The following is a 20439-nucleotide window of genomic DNA, read 5'->3' as shown; positions in this document are numbered from 1 at the left end:
TGGGGAAAGGTTAAGGAGGTCATGCAGTAAAGCTGGTGATAGAAAAACAGGTCAGTCAGTTTCCCACTATCTAGAAGTCTTCTATTATCTTTTAAAACTGCAAATCTAATGATGTCACTGCCCAGCTGCGTTCCATTTTACCTAAGACATAGCAAGCCAGAAACCATTGGAGGATTCTGTGATGGGCCTAATCAGGAGTGTGTCTCCATGCATTAGGACAGGATGTGTGTCTTCCAGAATGCCTCAAAAGGCTCACTGGGATGACTGGACTCATGGCTGAGCTTTGCTAATCCTGTGCTTGAAAGAACAGTGCTAACTGTGGTCTGTCCCTGTTGGGCCATGTGGAGTACCTCCAATGAGGAACTTTGTGGTTTCAGAACAAACCGCCCTTTTGGCCAAATTCTGAGGACTTACAAGATAGGCAATAGCTTTTTACAGTAAATTCATTTCTAATATGGCTGGTTCCTGGCTGTACTCTTGAAGGAACCTCTATTTTTCTCTCCAACCAAAAATACCTCAGTATTATACCTGTCGTCACGTACATGTCACCATCAAATACAGCATCTAAAACAATGCTTAGTCAAAGTAAGTACTCAAGTGTTGATTATAGACATTGATTTCAAATGCTACTGCTTAGTTGAACCTTAAATTTTATTCTTTGGACAGTCTTTTTTTTTTTAAATCCCTGGTGATTCTTGTCTTTCAACTGTTTTCTCTATTTTTACAGCAGGACTTTTTTTTTTTCCTTAAAATAACTTTCCATCCAAGGTTTTATTCTTAAGATTTAGAAGTATTCCATGCTAATATTTAAGCATTTACTGTAGGCCATGTACTAGGCTGTTTTACAGGAATAGACGCACATAATCCTTACAACAGTCCTGTGAGGCATGTGCTATTATCGTTTTAATTATTCCAGGAGACTGAGATATGTAGGGATTAAGTGCCTTACAGAGAGGGTCACAGCTAGTTAGTAATAGAGTTGGGATTCAAGCCCAGGACTCTAACTCTGGGGTATATGTTCTTAACAGAAGCAGGTGCACCACCTCCCAATCAGATTTTTTCCCTAATACTTGATTCATCATTGTCATCTTCATTATTTTTTTTTATATATACATTTGATCATTTAAATCAATAAATATTGCTACACACCTAGTAAGTACAAAGCACTATTACATAAATATATACAATGCCACTTATTTACAAAAGCAATATATAATGTCTGATATAAATTATTGATTATTCAACTAGATCATTTATTTCAATTAGAATTGTTTTTTAATTTTATATCTTTCATATTAGCCTAGACAAATTTTTATGCATTTTTTAAATTGTGAACTTTAACAAATATACTTACCAGTGATAACTTTCAAAGTACTATTAAACAAGTAGTTAGAGACCAAATTTCAAAGAATGTTATGGGTTACAGTTCCACAATTTCAGTTATTTCCATTATTATAAAATATAACATGTATACAGAAAGGTGTTAACTTTCAAAGTACAGTTCAATAGCAGTTATATAGGTAATTTCAAAAAATGTTATGGGTTACAGTTCCACAGTTTCAGTTCTTTCCTTATCATGAAATATAGGATATATACAGAAAGGTGGTAATTTTCAAAGCACAATTCAATAAATAGCTATAGAGCAAATTTCAAAGAATAAGTTACAGTTCCACCATTTCAGTTATTTCCTTCTAGCTATTCTAATACTCAAGCATCTAAATATAGTTTCAGTATTTGTAATCCTTTGTTAAATCCTATCTTCTCTGTTGCTACCCCTTCCTCTCATTTAATCACTTTCTTGACTAGACAAATTTTTATGCAAGTGTGTTTATAATACTTATCTCTATGGGCCCCAGTTTCCTTACCTATAAAATAATGGACTTGGACTAAATAATCTCTGGGGTCTTCTGCCTTTAACTTTATGAGAGATTGATCTCATTTCTTTGCATGTCCAATAGCTTTCAGCATGAAGTTTTGCTGCTGGGAATATGAAACTACTATACTGCATAACCATACTGCCTTCCCAGTGGCTCTAAACTAAGCCAGCTGCAGAAACATCTCCCAGTAAGGAAGAAATGAAGTGCACTTTTAACTTTGCCTTTAAAGTACTTCTTTCAGATTGACTCTCTCTACTGTGAAATCAGAACCATCCTAGGCACTTTCACATCACAACCAATCTCTCAGTAACATGACTAGACTTTGAAATTGGAGGCCCATATTCAAGAGATCACCATAAGCTCTTTTAATTAGATTAATTTTAAATAACCATTGTGGAACTTGATAGTTTAGAGATTGTAAGATATTAGCTAACTGCTAAAATAAACTAAGATAGTGCAATGTTGGTGGCCATCTATCCCTTCTGTGTTACTACTAAACCTCAAGTGATACAGCAGTGTTTTCTCTCTTGCAGGTTGGATCAGGTGGTGATTCACGTAGGAACACTGAGCTTGAAGGAATCACAAGAACTGGTAAGTATACAGGTCCTTCCCAGAGACCCCACTTGTGGGGTCTCCATTTTTATGCTTAAAATATTGCTATGATATATATTTCACAGTAAGGAAATAACTGCAACTGTGGAACTGTAACCCATAACATTCTTTGAAGTTTGCTTTCTAACTACTTGTTAAATTGCACTTGGAAAGTTATCACTTCTATGTAAATATGTTATGTTCCACAATAAAAAAAAATTTTTTAAAGATATCTCTGTGTGCTGGATGCTGTGCTGGAGAAGAGAAGGTATGGGGACTCAGAGAGCTCATCTAGAGGCAGGCACAGAACCATAAGGAAGGGGCTATAGCCCAGGGTTATGAGTTTGGTAGTAGGGCTTTGGATAGGAGATGGCGACACCTCTTCCTCCAAGGGAGTAAATATGGGTGTAGATGTAACTAAGTTTGCAGGTAAGAAACAGAACTTGAGCCAACCTCAGTTTTCTCTGGGAAGTAGGAGGCAAGGCCATCTGCTGGTCATAAAGGGGATATAAGATGGGTGAAGGCTTGAAGAGGGGTGAAAGATGAGAATGGTTGCACTGGAGAATAAGAGAGCTATTCTGAACACCTGCTAAAGTTGTAAGTCATACAACTGACAAAACACCATTCAACACAATTGTAGAAAGGTTTTTTTTCTAGGCAACACTGTGCAGCCAGAACATAGCAACAAGAATGCAGACAATTGGATTGCATTAGCAGGTTAGGTGGGGCAAAAAGACTATGGAGGAAGGAGTTAAAGTTGCTGGCAGAAAAGTAGATAATGTGTTGAGTTTGAGGCCAGCTGAATTGGGTAGGAAAAGAAAGCACAAAATGTTTAGCATCATTTACCAGAAGGTCCAGTGCGTGGCCTGCTACTAATTAACTGTGTTTCAAGAATTTGATATTTGATATTCTAACTCTAAAGATCATGATTTGATCTAGTCCAATATTTTCTTTTTTTTTTTTATTAGAGAAGTTGTTGATTTACAGAACAATCATGCATAAAATACAGGATTCCCATATACCACCCTATTATTAACACCTTGAATTGGTCTGGAACATTTGTTACAATTGATGAAAGAATGTTTTTATAATTGTACTGTTCACTAGCCCATGGTTTAAGTTAGGGTTCAATATTTGTGTAGTGCAATTCCATGTTTGTTTGTTTATTCTGGTACCAAAATATACAACCTAACATTTCCCCTTTTACCCACATTCAGATGTATATTTCAGTGCTGTTAATTACGTTCACAATGTTGTGCTACCATCACCCAGTATTTTCGTGATGGGTTTTGTTTGTTTTTCCTATTCTCTGGATTAAGAAATGGGGTGTGTATTTCATACTTGAAAAATTGCAATTCAGTGCTCTTAGGCATGCTATAAGGGAAAACATATTACTAGATGATTGCTTGATAATTCTGGAATCAGAACTTGGAGATTTGATTTATTCTTACATTTGATTTTTTTCTTCTTACAAAAGGTCTCTCAATTAAGGTAGCATGGTATAGGGAATCCTTTTTTCTCTCACTTGCTTTCTTTTCCAATGTGTAATATAAATTTTAAAATATTGTCATGACATGAAAGACAGTGTCATCCAGTGGGCTGAACACTAAAATAGTGTAGAGATCATCTAGGCATAGGGATAATCCCCTGGTAGGGGGATAATCTTGCCAAGAAGACAATAATATTGGTTTAGCTGCAATTCTCCATTGGATGGTGCTTGAATGGGCACTACCATCAACTGTTTCCTGGGTATTTCCTTTTTCATTGCTTCCTATGAAAGTTACTCTTCTCTTTTCCTAAATAGGGTGCTAAACAAATGATTCAACTATATCACATTACAATCTGTGTTAATGAAATTATTCCCAGAAAGCATTGGTTAGTCTTTGCAATATATTCAAATCTTCTCTATTTAACTCTCTCTAGTTACTGCTGCAGAAAATTAATCACATCTGTCAGATATAGATAGCTATTACTAAAGTCTTAGAGGGAAGCCCTTGTTCCCTTTTAGAGACTGGGCATGTACCAAAAACAATCAGTGAGCATTTACTGAGTGCCTGCTGTGTGCCCAGCATGATAAACCTGAGCACAAGGGAGAATAAGATCAGACCCTTGTCCTCAGGGAACCCCAATCTAGTGGGAGGACAGTCACCATATATACAACTCATCATGTTACAACATAAATAGGGGGTTAGATTTGAGATAGATACAAACTGCTATGAGGGTCCAGCAAGAGGAAAAGTTAATTTTTTCTGGGATAATTTGAGAAAATAACAGAGGAATGGTACAGTGTTTCTTCTTTATGTATAATCTGTTTCTTCTCAATCTTTCTCAGCTAATTTCCCTTCCAAACTGTAATAAAAATTTTAAAATATGATTCATTCTATTGGACATGAAAGTATCATCCAGTGGGATGAACATTAGAAGAGAAATTACATTTGTAACTTTCTCTGTTAACAGTTCTATATTATCAAAATGAGCATTCACATCTCCTTAGCAAAGTGTTTTGTGATGACAATGTCTGAAGAAGAATAAGATGATGTGCACAGCTCATCTCCATCAGGGGTCTCTACTTGACAATCTGGGATTTTTCTGGCAATGACATTTATCATTGTGTGGCTAATTTTTCCACCCTCCAATGTTGTATCAATTGGCAAATTTGAAATTTCTGTTGCTGAACTCTAATATCTGACCTGTAGGTGAATATGACAACTCAGGTCCTCAAGAGTAGGCTTCTTTCTTCTTTTAAAGGCTCAACATGCAGCAGAAATAGGAGCTGATGGCATTGCTGTCATTGCACCATTCTTTCTCAAGCCATGGAACAAAGACAAGTAGAAATGTCTAAACTCTCGGTGCTTCACATGGTCCCCTTCTTTTTGCTTCCATTCAAAAAGGTTATATTTAATTCATGAAAGTAATGTCTAAAGGCTTAGGCATGGAATTGCAACAATACAGTGGTTCTCTGGAATATTTCTCCTCCCTGGGCCCATAAAAGAAGAAACCACATTAAAGGGCTTCATTTCTTTTGCCAGGTGATATGACTAGGTCGTCCATCAATTCTTGGTCAGCCTATAGGTGACTGTTTGGATCAGGTGTCCATTCCTGCTACAGTCAGTTGGCAAAGTGTCAGGGTCACATGACAAAGCATGGGGACCCTTTTTCCAAAAAATAGAAATATAAGTTATGGACACTTTGGCACTACATGTCCTGTTCAAGACAATGTGTGAATGAAAAAATTGAAGAGATTTCACAAAGATACAGTCTTCCAAAATATTAAGATATTGCTTTCTCCTTCTCCATTGTGCTCTCTATGGAAATTACTTGTGATTTCCAAATAAACTGATGAATCCTTTATATATGTATATATATATTTTATTGAGATTGTTCACATACCATACAGCTATCCAAAGATCCAAAGTGTACAATCAATTGCCCATGATATCATCATACAGCTGTGCAACCATCACCACAATTAAATTTTTTTTCAATTTTTAGAGCATTTTCATTACTCCAGAAAAGAAATAAAGACAAAAAAAGGAAATTCAAATCCTCCCATACCCCTAGCCATCCCCCCCTCCATTAACGATTCATAGTTTTGGTATAGTACATTTGTTACTGTTGATGAAAGAATGTTAAAATACTACTAACTGTAGTATATAGTTTGCAATAGGTATATATTTTTTTCCTATATGCCTCTCTAGTATTAACTCCTAGTTATAGTGTCATACATTTGTTCTAGTTCATGAGAGAGATTTCTAATATTGTATAGTTAATCACGGACATTGTCCACCACAAAATTCACTGTTTTATACATTCCCATCTTTTTTTTTAATTCAGTTTTATTGAGATATATTCATATACCATACAATCATCCATGGTGTACAATCAACTGTTCACAGCACCATCATACAGCTGTGCATTTGATGAATGCTTTTTGATTAGCAAAAAGAAATACAAACTTTAAATGGATAAAAATTAAATGATATTATTTGCAGTTATAATGATAGTTAATCACTATTATTAATTATACTTAATTAAATCTACAACTAAATAGGTCAAAGTCATCATGAAATATCAATTATTGATAGAGAAAAAATAATTATTAATTACATAAGTAATTTAAATATTGTTAATTTGGGAATTTAAAATGACCATTTTTAAAGGGTTTTTTTAAATCATGTTTTTAAGAAATTTTACATGACTACTTTTCCCAAAAGGTGAACAAAGGAAATTTAATGAATTACACACAGTAATATTTTAGAAAATATTTGTCATAGACATAATACCTCATCACAGAAATAAAGTACATAAAATTCTCTCTTGCTACCCAATGACATCCCAAGTGTAAGCAGTTCTGCTGGATTTATTGGTCATCTGCAGTGATGTTGTAGATGAAGCTCACATGGAAGGACATGTCGGAAATCCCTATTCCTCCGAAAACTGGGGGAAAGTATCTGGATTTCTCCCCACGTCTGTTTGAATTACTGTGACATGTTCCACTGCTCATAACGTTCCTCTTTAAGCAGATGTTGCTTATCTTTTTTGTTGTAGAATCTTGTCAGTTACAACCTTATTACTTTGATTATAAGGCAGAGCTCCTTTATTCACTGACCACAGTGCACCCTTCTGGGCTCTTCAGCCCTTCCTAGCTGATGATCTTCTGGTTTTTTTTAAGATCATTTCTCCTGATGTGTGGGAAGGTTCACACTGGTTTTTAAATAGTAGTTTAATGTGGTAGGAAAGTGACAATCTTTTGGCCTTTCTACAGAAAGGAAAATAAGACTTTGGATGAAGTGAATGGCAAAGAAATTGCAGTAGCAATATCAGGGATGGTGGGAGAGTCAAGAATTTTCAACTTCTGAAAAAGTTGGTTACATTTCATTTGATAATTCATTTTTACCAGGTGAAGCCACTGTTTTACAATTGTTCACACCATTATTTGTCCTGCTTTTTTTTCAGATGTCCTGATTAACTTCCTAAAGGAGGTAGCTGCTGCTGCCCCTACATTGCCATTTTATTACTATCACATTCCTTCCTTGACAGGGGTAAAGAGTAAGTACTGCTTCTTTTGAGGTTACTTTCCCTCCACTGCTCACCTCATCCCCTATTTTGCTAGGAAACCCCCACTCCACCCGAACCCATGCCATGCAACAAGAGTATAACACCTTTGATTAGGCAGCTCCAGTTGCTCCAAAATAAGTCACTCTAATATCCCAGCCCATATCAGTCATTCACACTAGCTTATAATAGGAATTGTTAGGTGTGAAGGAAGAGTTGACCCCTGGTCACTATAGCATACATCCCTATGCATGTGAAGGCATGAGACTGAGCCCCACGAGGACAGGGACTGTGTCTCCCTTAGATCCTATTGTGTTCTCAGTGCCTGGCACTCTGATGCTCTTGTGACATTTCTTCTAAGCTTTTTAAAATTCTTGCTGTACTTCTCTAGCTAGAAGAGTGCTACAATTAGATGAAATTTTTAGGGGATTATTTTTAAAATTCCATTCATTTTTAACATTCTTAAAAGAAAAAGTAAATGGGCTTTATGACTATCCATCTATTGTCTTCAAGGAATGGAAAGCTTAGGACTATAGAGTGACGAGTACAGAGGAGCTACTAGGCAGGGGCAAGTGATGATGCCCAATCCACAGTCAGTTACAACTAAGAACAACCCTTGGCGGCTCAGCGGGGATGTGTGGGCTGTGTGCGGTGCTATTTGACGTTTTCTGGAGGTGTGCAGATTAACGAGGCATTTGTTGCTTTGAGCAGTTCGTGCTGAGGAGTTGTTGGATGGAATTCAGGATGAGATCCCCACCTTCCAAGGGCTGAAATTCAGTGACACAGATCTCTTAGACTTTGGGCAATGTATTGATCAGAATCGCCAAAAACAATTTGCTTTCCTTTTTGGGGTGGATGAGGTAAGTCACATCCTGGCAAACTTTAGCAGGTTAGTTTCCCTCCAAAACAATTTATGTAGCTGTTTATTTAGTGGCATCTTTATCCTTTCTCTCCTTGCATAAAAGTGAACATTCTTTGTCTATTTCTGATTAGCAACTGTTGAGTGCGCTGGTGATGGGAGCCACTGGAGCAGTTGGCAGGTAAGTGTGATTCATTTTTCCCAATGGTTATCAGTGTGAAGTCCCTCTATAAAAGTAGTCATCGCTTGAGTAGTTATACTTCCTGCATGTGCACCCTTTCTAATAGATGTTACTTTTCCACATTCCTTCAGTGAAAGGGAATTAAGTAGGATTAAGCAATTTGTTAGTTAGAAGCCTCTGTTAGAGGTGAGACGCATGAGCACAAGTTGAGAGCGTGAACAGAAGTTGTAACCTAGTGGGATCTGGCCCTTAGCTCTGTTGGCCCTGGTGATCACTCTGTCTCTGTCAGAAATTATTTGGTTACATGTAACAGAAACACTTCAAACTAGCTCATATGAAAGAAAGTTATTTAAAAAAAAAATACTAGGAAATTATATAAAACTCAAGAGGAAAAACTATAGCCAGGCCTCAGAGTGATGAGAACCAGCAACTACAATTCTTTCAACAGCCAAAGCAGACCATCTGTGGTCTTCTGGAGACTCGCCTACACATCTATCTGTGCATCTTTTCATTTCCCTACTCTTTTTCTTTCTCCAGATGGGTTTTCTTTGCTTCTGTGTGCACATGGTTAATCACGGCTGCCCTGACATGGCAACTCGGGATATCACTAGATGGCACTAGTTAGTCAAGTGTACACCCACAGTCCAATCAGCTGCAATGAGGAAAGCAGAATCACGTGACAAGGCGCCTACTCGGTAGAAGGCTTAGAGATGGCAAGCAAATTGAGTGGCCTGTTCACTGCACCTGTTAACCTGATTCATTAGAAATATGACCACAAGCAGCTTAGTTGAACTGTTTGCATTAACTGGAAGTGCATTTCCTCCCTGTAGGAAATGTGCAGGGGAAGCAAAGTAATATTCATAATGTATCTTGGTGAGCCCAGCTTTGATACTGAGATCTTGAGTTAATAATCTTAATGGCTTGTTCCCAAACCAGGATGGCTTTCTACATCTATCATCACTAGAGATACATCTATCGAGAAAACCTGTCTGTATCTCCTAACCATAGAATCTTTTTTGCCTTGGAAATTCTTAGTTTTTTGACTCCCTTTTTTTTATTGTCTCCATACTTACCATTTTAATTCTGCTGACATACTCTTTCTCAGACTAAGCAAAATACATTTGGTTAGACTTCAGCTTTTCATCATTATAATCACACTCCTCTAACTGACGATACACCTAAGACAACTGGGATTCAAATTTTAGTATTTTGAAACTCCTTAGACATCCATGTATATATTGTACCTTAGAGATGTTTTTTCTTTACAAGTGGCTTTTCTCAATTATTATATTTTATTTTTTTCTCCCCCTTTTTTTTTTTTTTTACCAGACAATAACTTCACATTCCCTTGCTGTTGACTCCAGGGTCTATCTGCATATATAAAGACCAAAAACATTCTGTTCTTGGTGCATCAAGATGAATATATTTTCTGATACTGACTTACCATGTGTGCAGCCACTCAACCTCTCTGTGCTTCTGTTTCTCCTTTAAGGAAATTGGGGGAGCATCTTTATTATGAATTTCTAAAACTTTCTACCTTGCTGATTTCTCTAAGAATTCAGTGATTTGTGTAAGACATTTGTCCTTATTGGTAGAATTAGAGATTTTTTAAAACCCTCCAAAAACATTTTATCAGATCAAATAACTATTCTCACCTTCTTTTTTTTTTTTTTATTAAATTCAGTTTTATTGAAATACATTCACACACCATACAATCATCCATGGTATACAATCCACTGTCCACAGTATGATAACATAGTTATGCGTTCATCACCACAATCTATCTCTGAACATTTTCCTTACATCAGAAAGAACCAGAACAAGAATAAAAAATAAAAGTGAAAAAAGAACATCCAAATCATCCCCCCATCCCACCCCATTTGTCCTTTAGTTTTTATCCCCATTTTTCTACTCATCCACACACTAGATAAAGGGGGTGTGATCCACAAGGTCTTCACAAGCACACTGTCACCCCTTGTAATCTACATTATTATATAATTGTCTTCAGGAGTCCAGACTGCTGGGTTGGAGTTTGGTAGTTTCAGGTATTTACTTCTAGCTATTCCAATACATTAAAACCTAAGAGGTGTTATCTATATAGTGTATAAGAATGACCACCAGAGTGACCTCTCGACTCCATTTGAAATCTCTCAGCCACTGAAGCTATTTCGTCTCATTTTGCATCCCCCTTTTGGTCAAGAAGATACTCTCAGTCCCACGATGCCAGGTCCACATTCATCCCCGGGAGTCATATTCTGCATTGCCAGGGATATTTACACCCCTGGGAGTCGGGTGGCATGTAGCGGGGAGGGCAGCGAGTTCACCTGTCAAGATGGCTCAGTTAGAGAGAGAGAGGGCCATATCTGAGCAACAAAGAGGTACTCAGGGGGAGACTCTTAGGCACCATTACATGCAAGTTTAGACTCTCCTTTGTGGTAATGAGCTTCATAAGGGCAAGTCCCATGCTCGAGGGCTCAGCACATCAAACCGCCAGTCCCAATGTTTGTGACAACATCAACACCAGTCCAGGTGAGGATGTCCAACACATCCACACCTTCCCCCAGATCCTCGGGGCTGGGGAGGGGGAGGCTGTAAATATATTTTTTATTATTTGCCCAAATTACTCTGGGATGTCTCACCTTCATTTTTATTGAATTAATAGAAAGCAGCATGAAGCATCAGGAAGCCTTTGCTTCCTGCAGTCCTTCTTTGAAGCCATAGTTTCTTCACAGTAAAATGGAAACCAGACCTTCCTTAAAGGACTTTGAGAGGATTAGGCATGATTTATGTCACAGATCTGGAATACAGTAGGCACTTAATAAATTGTCCCTCATTTTGTTATAATCATCATTATTAATAGTATTATGGATAATAATATTCTCTAAGTAATATGCAAATTGGCAGTGAATTTTGGTAATTTCTCAGGAATTGCTCCTTTGACTGTGGTGTCCCATTCACCCAATTTCACAGCATAAGGCTTTTAGGACTCCCTCAGATACTACATTATCCACAATTCTTAGCTAGCACTGACCCTCTGGGTGTGCCCTGGGGCAAGCGTTGGCCTCCATCATGCCCTACCAAGTACACCATCATCTTTCACTTTTTTTCTCTTTTTGTTCATTTTCCATTTTTCTTCCTATTTTTTGTCCCCTTTCATGTTCTGTGCCACTGCAGCACTGCTTTGAACTTCTGAAAAGCTCAGAACTGAAGACATCCTGGCCCTGACTTAGGTTAGGGCCTAAAAATAGACTCCTAGGAGGCCTGGGTATATCTTTTTCCTTTTGAACAGCAAAAGGGTTTGAAGACCTAGATCTTTCCAGTTGAGTTATTGAACCTGCAGTATTTGTTGTTTTCTTTCCAGTACCTATAACTACCTGGGAAAAACGACAAACCAGATGTTGGAGGCTTTTGAACAAAAAGACTTTTCTTTGGCCCTCAACTATCAGGTAAACTTTTTCTTCCCCTCACATAAAGTATAGCGTTTTTCATCCCTGCTTGAGAATTCTTATTTCTTTTCTCTCATCAGCATTCATACCACCTGCCTTCATTAAAATTGCCTAGCTGCCTCTCTAATTTTCTTTATTTTCTTCTGTTTCTTTTTCTTATTTCAAACTATTTTAGTATCCTAGGCTGCTCAAGCAAATACCATACAATGGGTTGGCTTAAACAATGGGGATTTTTTTGCTCACGGTTTTTAGGCTAAAAGAAAGTCCAAATCAAGGTGTGATCAAGGGCATGCTTTCTCCCAGAGCACTCTGGCCTTCTGGGGCTGGCTGTTGGAGACCCTTGGTTCCTCTGTCACACAGCAAGGCACATGTGGTATATCCTGGTCTCTCCCTTCTCTTCTGGGTTCTGTTGATATCCAGCCTCTTGCTTCCTGTGGCTTTCTCTCTGTGTGTCTGAATTTCACACCACTTATAAAGGATTCCAGGAATAGGATTGAGACCCATCCTGATTGAGGTGGGCCACAACTTCTTAACTGTACCCTCATCAAATTATCCTACTTACAATGGATTCACCCCACAGGAATGGATTAAATTTAAGAACATGTTTTTCTAGTGGACATACAGCTTCAAAAATACCACACAAACCAAACCTGACCCCATTGTATTTATTCCTTACATGTCTAATATGGACAGGTCTGATATAGGGAGGACTCCCCTCTGTTCTTCTAAGAAGGGATCATCTTATTGCTGCACATTGAAAGTATTTGTGTGGCCATAAAATAAGTGATAGATTTCTTGGAAAATGACCACACTCCATCCCCCTGAAGACTGCAAACATGAGTCATCAGAGAATGTGAGGAAGGTGTGAGGCCAGTTTCCTAAAACAGGGAAGGCTTAATCTAAAATCAGGGCAATTCAGTCTTCTCCCTAGAATTGTGCTGAGAACTGAAAACCCCCACCAGGCAGGAAACAAGAGCCTAATGGGTGACCAATAAGAGATACTGGCTTTGAAGCAGGAAGAGAAAAGCAGCAGGAGCTGATATGTCACAGGGAAGACCCCAGCCGACTTGGCCTGCCATAACTTGTTACATGGAGGATAACACAGCTGTCTGGGGAGAGAAGAGCGTCATGGAAGGGTAGAACCAGTTGCATCAACTGGGTGGTATATGTACTTTTAGTGAATGGAATGAGGCAAAAAGAAGTAGGGCATGTACAAGAGAAAGCTTTTGGGGACCAAGAAACAGGGATTTTCAGGTTGGTAAAATAGTTGAAAGGCATGTCCCAAGAAAGTAAGTGGGACTGGAAGGGAATGTCAGCAATATCAGTGCAGGTGGTTGGTCCCCTCGTGGGGATTGAATCATAAACCCCACAAAAGACAGGTTCAAGTCTTAATAAGTGTTCCTGTAGGATTTGTAAACAGGACCTTTGAAGATGTCATCTGTTAAGGTGTAGCCAAAATGAATAAGGGCAGGCCTTAATTCAGTATGGCTGAAGTCCTTATAAGCAAAGGAAATCGGACATAGAAGTAGAAGCCAGAAGTCAGAAGAAGCCAAAGAATGAGGCAGATCACCATGTGACAGCCAGCAGAGATGCAAGCCAAGGAACCCCAAGGATTGCGGGAAGCCAGCACCAGAATGCTACAGACTCCAGGAGAAAGCATGGCCTGCCAAGACCTTGAGTTTAGTCTTCAAACCTCCAAAACTGTGAGCCAATAAATTCCTAGTGTTCAAGCCAAGCAATGTGTGGTATTTGTCATATCAGCCCTGGCAAATTAAGACAGTCCCAATAAAATTCAGATGGGGATCTTTTTGAATAGCAGAGGCCATTAGGGAAATCACCAGGATTACAAGCAATACTGCAAAGCATCCTGGGTGTGACCTGGAGTACCAACCCAGAGAGAAAATGAAGGAACAGTAGCCAGAAGTGATTAATTATTGATCACTCTTCAGGCCTGAAAATTGAGCCAGCCTAAATCCACTCCCTCCTTAAAATTTAAATAACTTATCTACTATTCACCTTTGTTCAGCCCCAGATCAGATGGAGGCAAGAGCCGGAATGGGGTGTGGACTTAGGAAACTATGGCAATTAAATTAAACGTTGGCTAGACTTTAGTTTAAAACAGGGTAAAAATTCTGAATTGTGCAGACTCTGCCTTATCTGTATACCCATGGTTATTTTCTTTTTCCTTAGTGTCCTAAAAACAAGATATTTCTGAAAAATTCCAGTTTGTTTTGAGCTGAATGACAGGGAAGTCAGCATAGAGTACACTGTGAACAGCTGTGACATTGACACTTCACTCAATGGTTTCTCTTATTGACTTGTCCACTTGCTATCATTTTCACCTTTAGTCCCGCTCAAATAAACCATCCCATTCAAGGCAACATTGGAAGAGAATTTAGTTTACCACATCCTTTGCTGCTTCTTGCAAAAGACAAGTATGAGAGGGTCTCATTTACTCATTTATTCATCTATCAATGGTGAACTTGGTGCACAATTTCAATAAAGCCTGCCTATGAAGAAGCAGAAAAGTAAAAAGTTAGAGCAAAATTTATCTTATTCATTCTCAAGGACTTAAATGCCATCTATTTTATTTACATGGAGAAATGACACATGTACAAAGATACTCCTTGCTGCATTGTTTATAATAGCTAAAGATGGAAACCATATCTATTCAAAGGGACATGGTTAGATAGATTATGTTCAAGGTATACAGTAGAATTCTATACAGCCCTTTAAAAGAATGAGGTAGCTTTATATGCCCTGATCTGGAAAGATCTCCCTGATATATTAAGGGAAAAAAAGCAACAAATTACAAAATAATAGATGTAATGTGCTATGGTTGGGGGGGGTGGTATATACAGATATGTTTGTAAGGCTATGGCTAGTAACATTTTATTCTGCACTGAATTTTTGTTATTGGTATATACAATATATGAAAGTAACAAATACATTATACATTTTATAAAATTTTTTCAACATAAAAGTAAACCGTTATTGAAAATGTACTCTTAATGAGATCAATGGGACTTTTTAACCAATTAGTTCATGACTTCATGGATGAATATTACTGAATGCTATGATGAGATTCAACATTAATACTCTTCCTGTGTTTTTGTTTTTAGTAAAATAAGTGCTGAGAAACCCTGTTTATTAATATGAAAAGATAAGAATGGAAGAAGTTATTTTATAGCAGTATCACTCAATTCTTCGAATGCTTTCTGTATCATATGCCCCAAATCACAGAATGCTTGATCATTTAATGATTTTCAGGTGACCACCTGATGAGTAGCAAGGTTGAAAGCAAATAGAGAACTCTCTGATTTTCAAGAGGACTTGTTACCCATTCATTAGAGGAATAACTCTGTTCTCTCTCTATCATTGCCAATAGCCATATTTTGATTTGCTCCTTTATTGATATCCCAAGGCAGCGATGTGGGAGGTTTGTCTTTATTTTTTCAAAAGTACGAGAAGGACTGTGAAAGGAGAAATACAAAATAGGCTGCACCTCCATTACATACAAACTCTTATGCTGATCAGTTTTAGAAAACAGTACTTACGGAAGTTGTTCTAGAAATTGATTCCCATAAATCTTAGCCTTGGTCAAGTGCCCCCTTGCAAAGTCCTCTTGGGTATCTTGGAAAGTACCCCAGATATCTGTGTACCCCAATTTGAAAACCACTGTACTAGCTGATAAGTTTACCTACATAAACTAGATGGATAAAGGCTGGATGTATGAAAAGATCCCACCTTATCCTAAACAGGGCTCAACCATCCTCACTTAGCTGTTTTTTCACTCTGACAGACCTTCAGGAAACTAAGTTGTACAGACTTTTTAGTTTGGGGTTTCTGTAATTTGACCAATAAGTTCTTTAAATTAATATTTACTACAGATTTTTTTTTCTTCTCTAGTTTTGTATCCAGAGATTTATCAACTTTGTAGTAAAACTAGGTAAGTGCCACATCTAGGTAATTTCCTGCTTGTCTACTTCTGGAGAGTATAAATGAAATAGGATACCATTACTTTCTCTGAGGAATTTAACATGAACACTTTTCATTGCTCTGTTGCAGTTTTATTTCCCATACTGACCTTCAGAATAAACCCTACAAACTGATGAAGTAAATAAACCTGGTTGGAAAACCTCTGGAACCCTCCTACAAAACTCTCCTCTCCATTTTAGTACCCACCCCCCATACACACACATACACACTAATTTTTATTCCTTCTCTCCTAAACTTTCAGCACTCTCTCCCTTTATATGCCTCTGCTCATTAAAATTCTACTGCTCTGTGGCTGATTTCAGCCTAAGTGCTTAGAGGAGGATAATCTGAATACAGAGCTTACTAAATTGTGAATGACTGACAGCCCTCCCAAGGGTCTTTACAATTTAAAAAGAGCTTATTAACACAAGTAAGCTTAAATGGGTAGTGGTTTGGATAATATGACAAAGTAAAACTTGGGGGAAATACAGAGACTTTGATTAAAGAAACCTCTCCGGAGTCTCGTAAATCTTACTCCATGATAAATGACAAATGCAACAGTTCACCCTATTTCTGCAAGAGATTGGTCCTTCCTGAAAACCGGGGTCAATGCCAGGAAAAGTTTTAAGTTTGTCCTTGGCAGGCCTCCCATCTCCCTTTCAGAGTCTCTCTGCCTCATCCTGGCAAGTCCTTCCTCACCCCAAGAACCCATTGTGTTCCACATTCCCACCATGTTCCCAGCTGGCTTTCTTAATGCTTCACAGACAGTGTTTCCCATTTGTATTACCTCTTTCATGATTTTTGTTATAGTTGGGTGCTACTAGTAACAATAATTATTTAATATTATTCCCTTGTCCTAAAGCAATATTTTTCACAAAATTGAGGATTTGGTGTAACAGCAATATGTTCCTAATGCACATTAAAATAAATATTGAACTATTATATTTAAAAAGGAACTATACTGTTAAAAAAGAACTTGTGAGTCCCATGTAAGCTCATCTTGCATGCCAGCAGTGGCACTAAAATACTTTTGCAAAACATTGCTCCAAGCTGTTAGCTGAAAGGATTTTTGCCAGAGAATTTGCATTTTTAAAAGAGATAGATTTTATGACCTAAAAGAACATATCTTGAAAAAGCTCATTTCAGAGCTTGGGGTTTGGAGTTTCATGGTTTAGTTAAGAGAGACATAATAAATTAAGTCTTACCATGAAGGCAATTCCCTAGTCCACCTGTTCATAATAAGCCTGCAAGTGCACATTTTGCATTCCTCAATGTTCTATATATTTTGATGATGTTAGTATTTCTCTTCCCAGTGTTCAGTTGTTAGGGTAACTAAGTTAACTTAGCATAAGCAAGTTACTTTTTATACTTTGAAACCAAATACAATAACCAGCTAAAAAACCAAAATCACAGCTATTTTAAAAATTAGGGGATAGGGGTTAGGGATTGTGATGGATAATTATTATTTACGTTCTTTACATATTAACAGTATATCTGCTTTTTTTTCCCTCTGCTTCTTTAATTTGAAGGCTTTGCCTTCAGTTCTGAAAAATTATTTGCTATTATCTGTGAATACTATCTTTACTGCCTTCAGTCAAGACTCTCATTCTGAAAGCCTATTAGACATATGTTGGAACTTCTCAAATTTGTACCTTAAACTTTTTTATACTTAACATATCATTCTCTCTGTGCTGCATTCTGGGCTATTTCCTTACATATACCTTCAAAATTGTCTGTTATTTTTTCAGCTATGTTTTCTACTATTTAATTTCACTGACTATATGTGTTTCATTTCCACTACTTCTTTTTGATCCTTTTTCAAAAATACCCGTTCTTTGTTCACATGCTCTTTTCTTAGTCTGTGGCTTCTATTCTTTCTTTTACCTCTGAGAAGTCTCTTTCAGAATTTTCTGTCATCTGATCTGAAGATTGAATTTTGTCATTTGTGCATTTGCTGACTCTTATGCTGCTTCTTTTTTCTCGGGTGCTTTGTAATTTTTAGCTCATCTTCAGAGACTGTTGTTTTCTGTGAAATCCATTGTGCCTTAGGTTGTGAGGTGCCCCTATCAATTGATTTTACATTTGCCTTTGCTAGTTTCACCAATTCTAAACCAGTTTTTAGGTTGAGTTTTTAATCTGGTTCCTATACTAAGTGCATAGTGCAAATTTGGGTCCAGCATTCACATGTGGCACAGGCTTGAGATATCTTTCATATTATCTTTTCCACCCCCAGCTCTAGCAGAAATCACGCTTCCTTGCATTCCCATCCCCAAGCCAGTGGGCTGGGCTTTTTTGTTGCTGTTGTTTCGTTTGATTTGGTTTCCTACTGCTTTTCATGGAAGACTGGCTCTCTGTTTTACACAGAGAGCTTAATTCCAACTCCCCACCTTGCATAGACCAAAGATTTCATCTTGCGTTTATGCATCAGCTTTATAGCACCAGCACTGAGTCATAAACCAACTTGAACAGTGCATATCTTAGTAAATTTTTAGATGATCTTGAACAAAATCTGTCTTATCAAATGAAATTCTACATCAACCAATCAACAACAGTATCTACCTGATTCAAATTACCCTCATGGGCCATTTTCTTCAGTTCTTACCACTCTGACTTTGCATGACCTCTGTGGTTCCCCCTCCTTGCTTTTGTAGTAGGTTTTGAGTCTTAATTTTTTGGTTTTGCAGTTTGTCAGTTAAATTTTCCAGAATTTCTACATGTTTGAAGCAGGAAAAAGGATTTCCTATGTCTGCTTAGTCTGCTATATCAGCCAGAAATATTTCCATCTTAATTCACCTTAACCTACCATAGTGGTCACTATAAGCACACAGTCTCTTCTTGGACATGTTTGTGTGGCAGTGCACAGTGCCAGTCACATTTCTGCATTTATTTTTCCTGTCTAGGTTTTGGAGTATCGCAGACCAAAGCCATTATGACTCTGGTCTCTGGAATTCCAATGGGCCCACCCCGGCTTCCGCTGCAGAAAGCCTCCAGGGAGTTCACTGATAATGCTGAAGCTAAACTGAAGAGCCTGGATTTTCTTTCTCACAGTGGTTTAAAAGATGGAAACTTGGAAGCCTGTAACTAGGGCCTCTCTATCAAATCACTATGTAAACACTGAGATCTAATCCTCCTTGAATAATGCATTTCTCAGGGACTTTTTAGATATGCTTGAACTGAATTCTCCCCTAGCAAATGACGTCCTACATCGTTTCATCAAATATTTATTAACCAACTACTCTGAGCCTAAACTAAGTTATATTGTGCAGTGGGGTGAAAACTCTAAAAGTCATGAGTCCTAAGTTATTCAACATTTCACAAAATTTTTCTGAAGAAATTCCTATTTACATCGATGAAATGGAATCAAGAGGAAAATTGTAATTGATTAATTGTGTCTACCTTTGGGAGCTCACATTATCTCAATTTCTGTTTCAAAATCCTTTTTTAAAGTTTTCTAACTTTAAAGCTGAATAATGTACTTTCATCTTAATAAATATCCTTTGGAATCTAAAACAACTCTGATCTGTTGCTTTTTAGGTAGCACATTAACTTCCATGCCAAATTACAACGTGACTCAACAGTTCACAACTACTTATACACCAGCACACTTGGCTGCTTAATCTAACTCCAGATTTTTTGCCTTCAGATTAATGGTGATATCGCTGTTTTCCCCCAAATCACTGGCTCACATGAGGTCTTGCTTCAGTTCTACATAACAAGAGGGTCCATTGGGATGATTTTCTCATAACAAAGGTAAAGCCTTCCCCAAAGATGAAATCAGTCTCCACTTCTCGCTATATAGAGAACTTCTCAAAGCTCAAAGTTTCAAATAACCAAAGGGCCCTTACTCTTGTTCTCCTTCCATAAGCTTCCCCTTCCCTCAATGAGAAGTGTCTCCCACACAAAGTCCTAAATTACTGGCAGCAGAGGCTTCCTTTCCATGGTGAGCCTGGGGGCTACTACTTTTTCCCTGTTACACTTTCATGCAGTCACTTTTTTTTTTTAATGCAAGTTTATTGAAATATTTTTGCATACCGTACAATCATCCAAAGTGTAAAACAGTTGTTCACAGTATCATCATATGGTTGTGCATTCATCACCACAATCAATTTTTGAACATAGTCATTACTCCAAATAATAAAAATAAGAATAAAAATAAAAGTAAAAAAGAACACCCAAGCACCCCATACCTCACCACCCCCCCCATTATTAATTTACTTTTTGTCCCCATTTTTCTACTCATATGTCTGTACACTGGATAAAGGGAGTATGAGTCACACAGTTTTCACAATCTCACAGTCACACCATATAAGCTATATAGTTACACAATTATCTTCAAGAATAAAGGATATTGGATTGCAGTTCAACAGTTTCAGATATTTCCTTCTAGCTATTCCAATACACTAATAACTAAAAAGGGATATCTATATAATGCATGAGACTTACCTCCAGAAT

General features: G+C 37.6%; 1 protein-coding gene across 2 annotated transcripts in view; it reads left to right on the top strand.

The window, feature by feature from the left end:
- NPL (N-acetylneuraminate pyruvate lyase) overlaps nucleotides 1–20015 on the top strand; it is a 35357-nt gene extending 15342 nt beyond the window's left edge. For both annotated transcript variants that reach the window (XM_037825207.1, XM_037825206.1), the window contains 8 exons: nucleotides 2411–2468; nucleotides 5217–5290; nucleotides 7423–7517; nucleotides 8235–8383; nucleotides 8517–8563; nucleotides 11925–12009; nucleotides 15919–15958; nucleotides 18888–20015. In XM_037825207.1, coding sequence (XP_037681135.1) covers nucleotides 2411–2468; nucleotides 5217–5290; nucleotides 7423–7517; nucleotides 8235–8383; nucleotides 8517–8563; nucleotides 11925–12009; nucleotides 15919–15958; nucleotides 18888–19072 — 733 coding nt within the window. In that variant the 3' untranslated portion in view covers nucleotides 19073–20015. The remainder of the gene's footprint in view (nucleotides 1–2410; nucleotides 2469–5216; nucleotides 5291–7422; nucleotides 7518–8234; nucleotides 8384–8516; nucleotides 8564–11924; nucleotides 12010–15918; nucleotides 15959–18887) is intronic.
- The last annotated feature ends 424 nt before the right edge of the window (nucleotides 20016–20439 follow it).

Source organism: Choloepus didactylus, chromosome 2, assembly GCF_015220235.1.
Source record: "Choloepus didactylus isolate mChoDid1 chromosome 2, mChoDid1.pri, whole genome shotgun sequence".
Classification (NCBI taxonomy): domain Eukaryota; kingdom Metazoa; phylum Chordata; class Mammalia; order Pilosa; family Megalonychidae; genus Choloepus; species Choloepus didactylus.
Note: the sequence above shows the minus strand (reverse complement) of the source record. Positions and strands in the feature narration are given on the sequence as shown.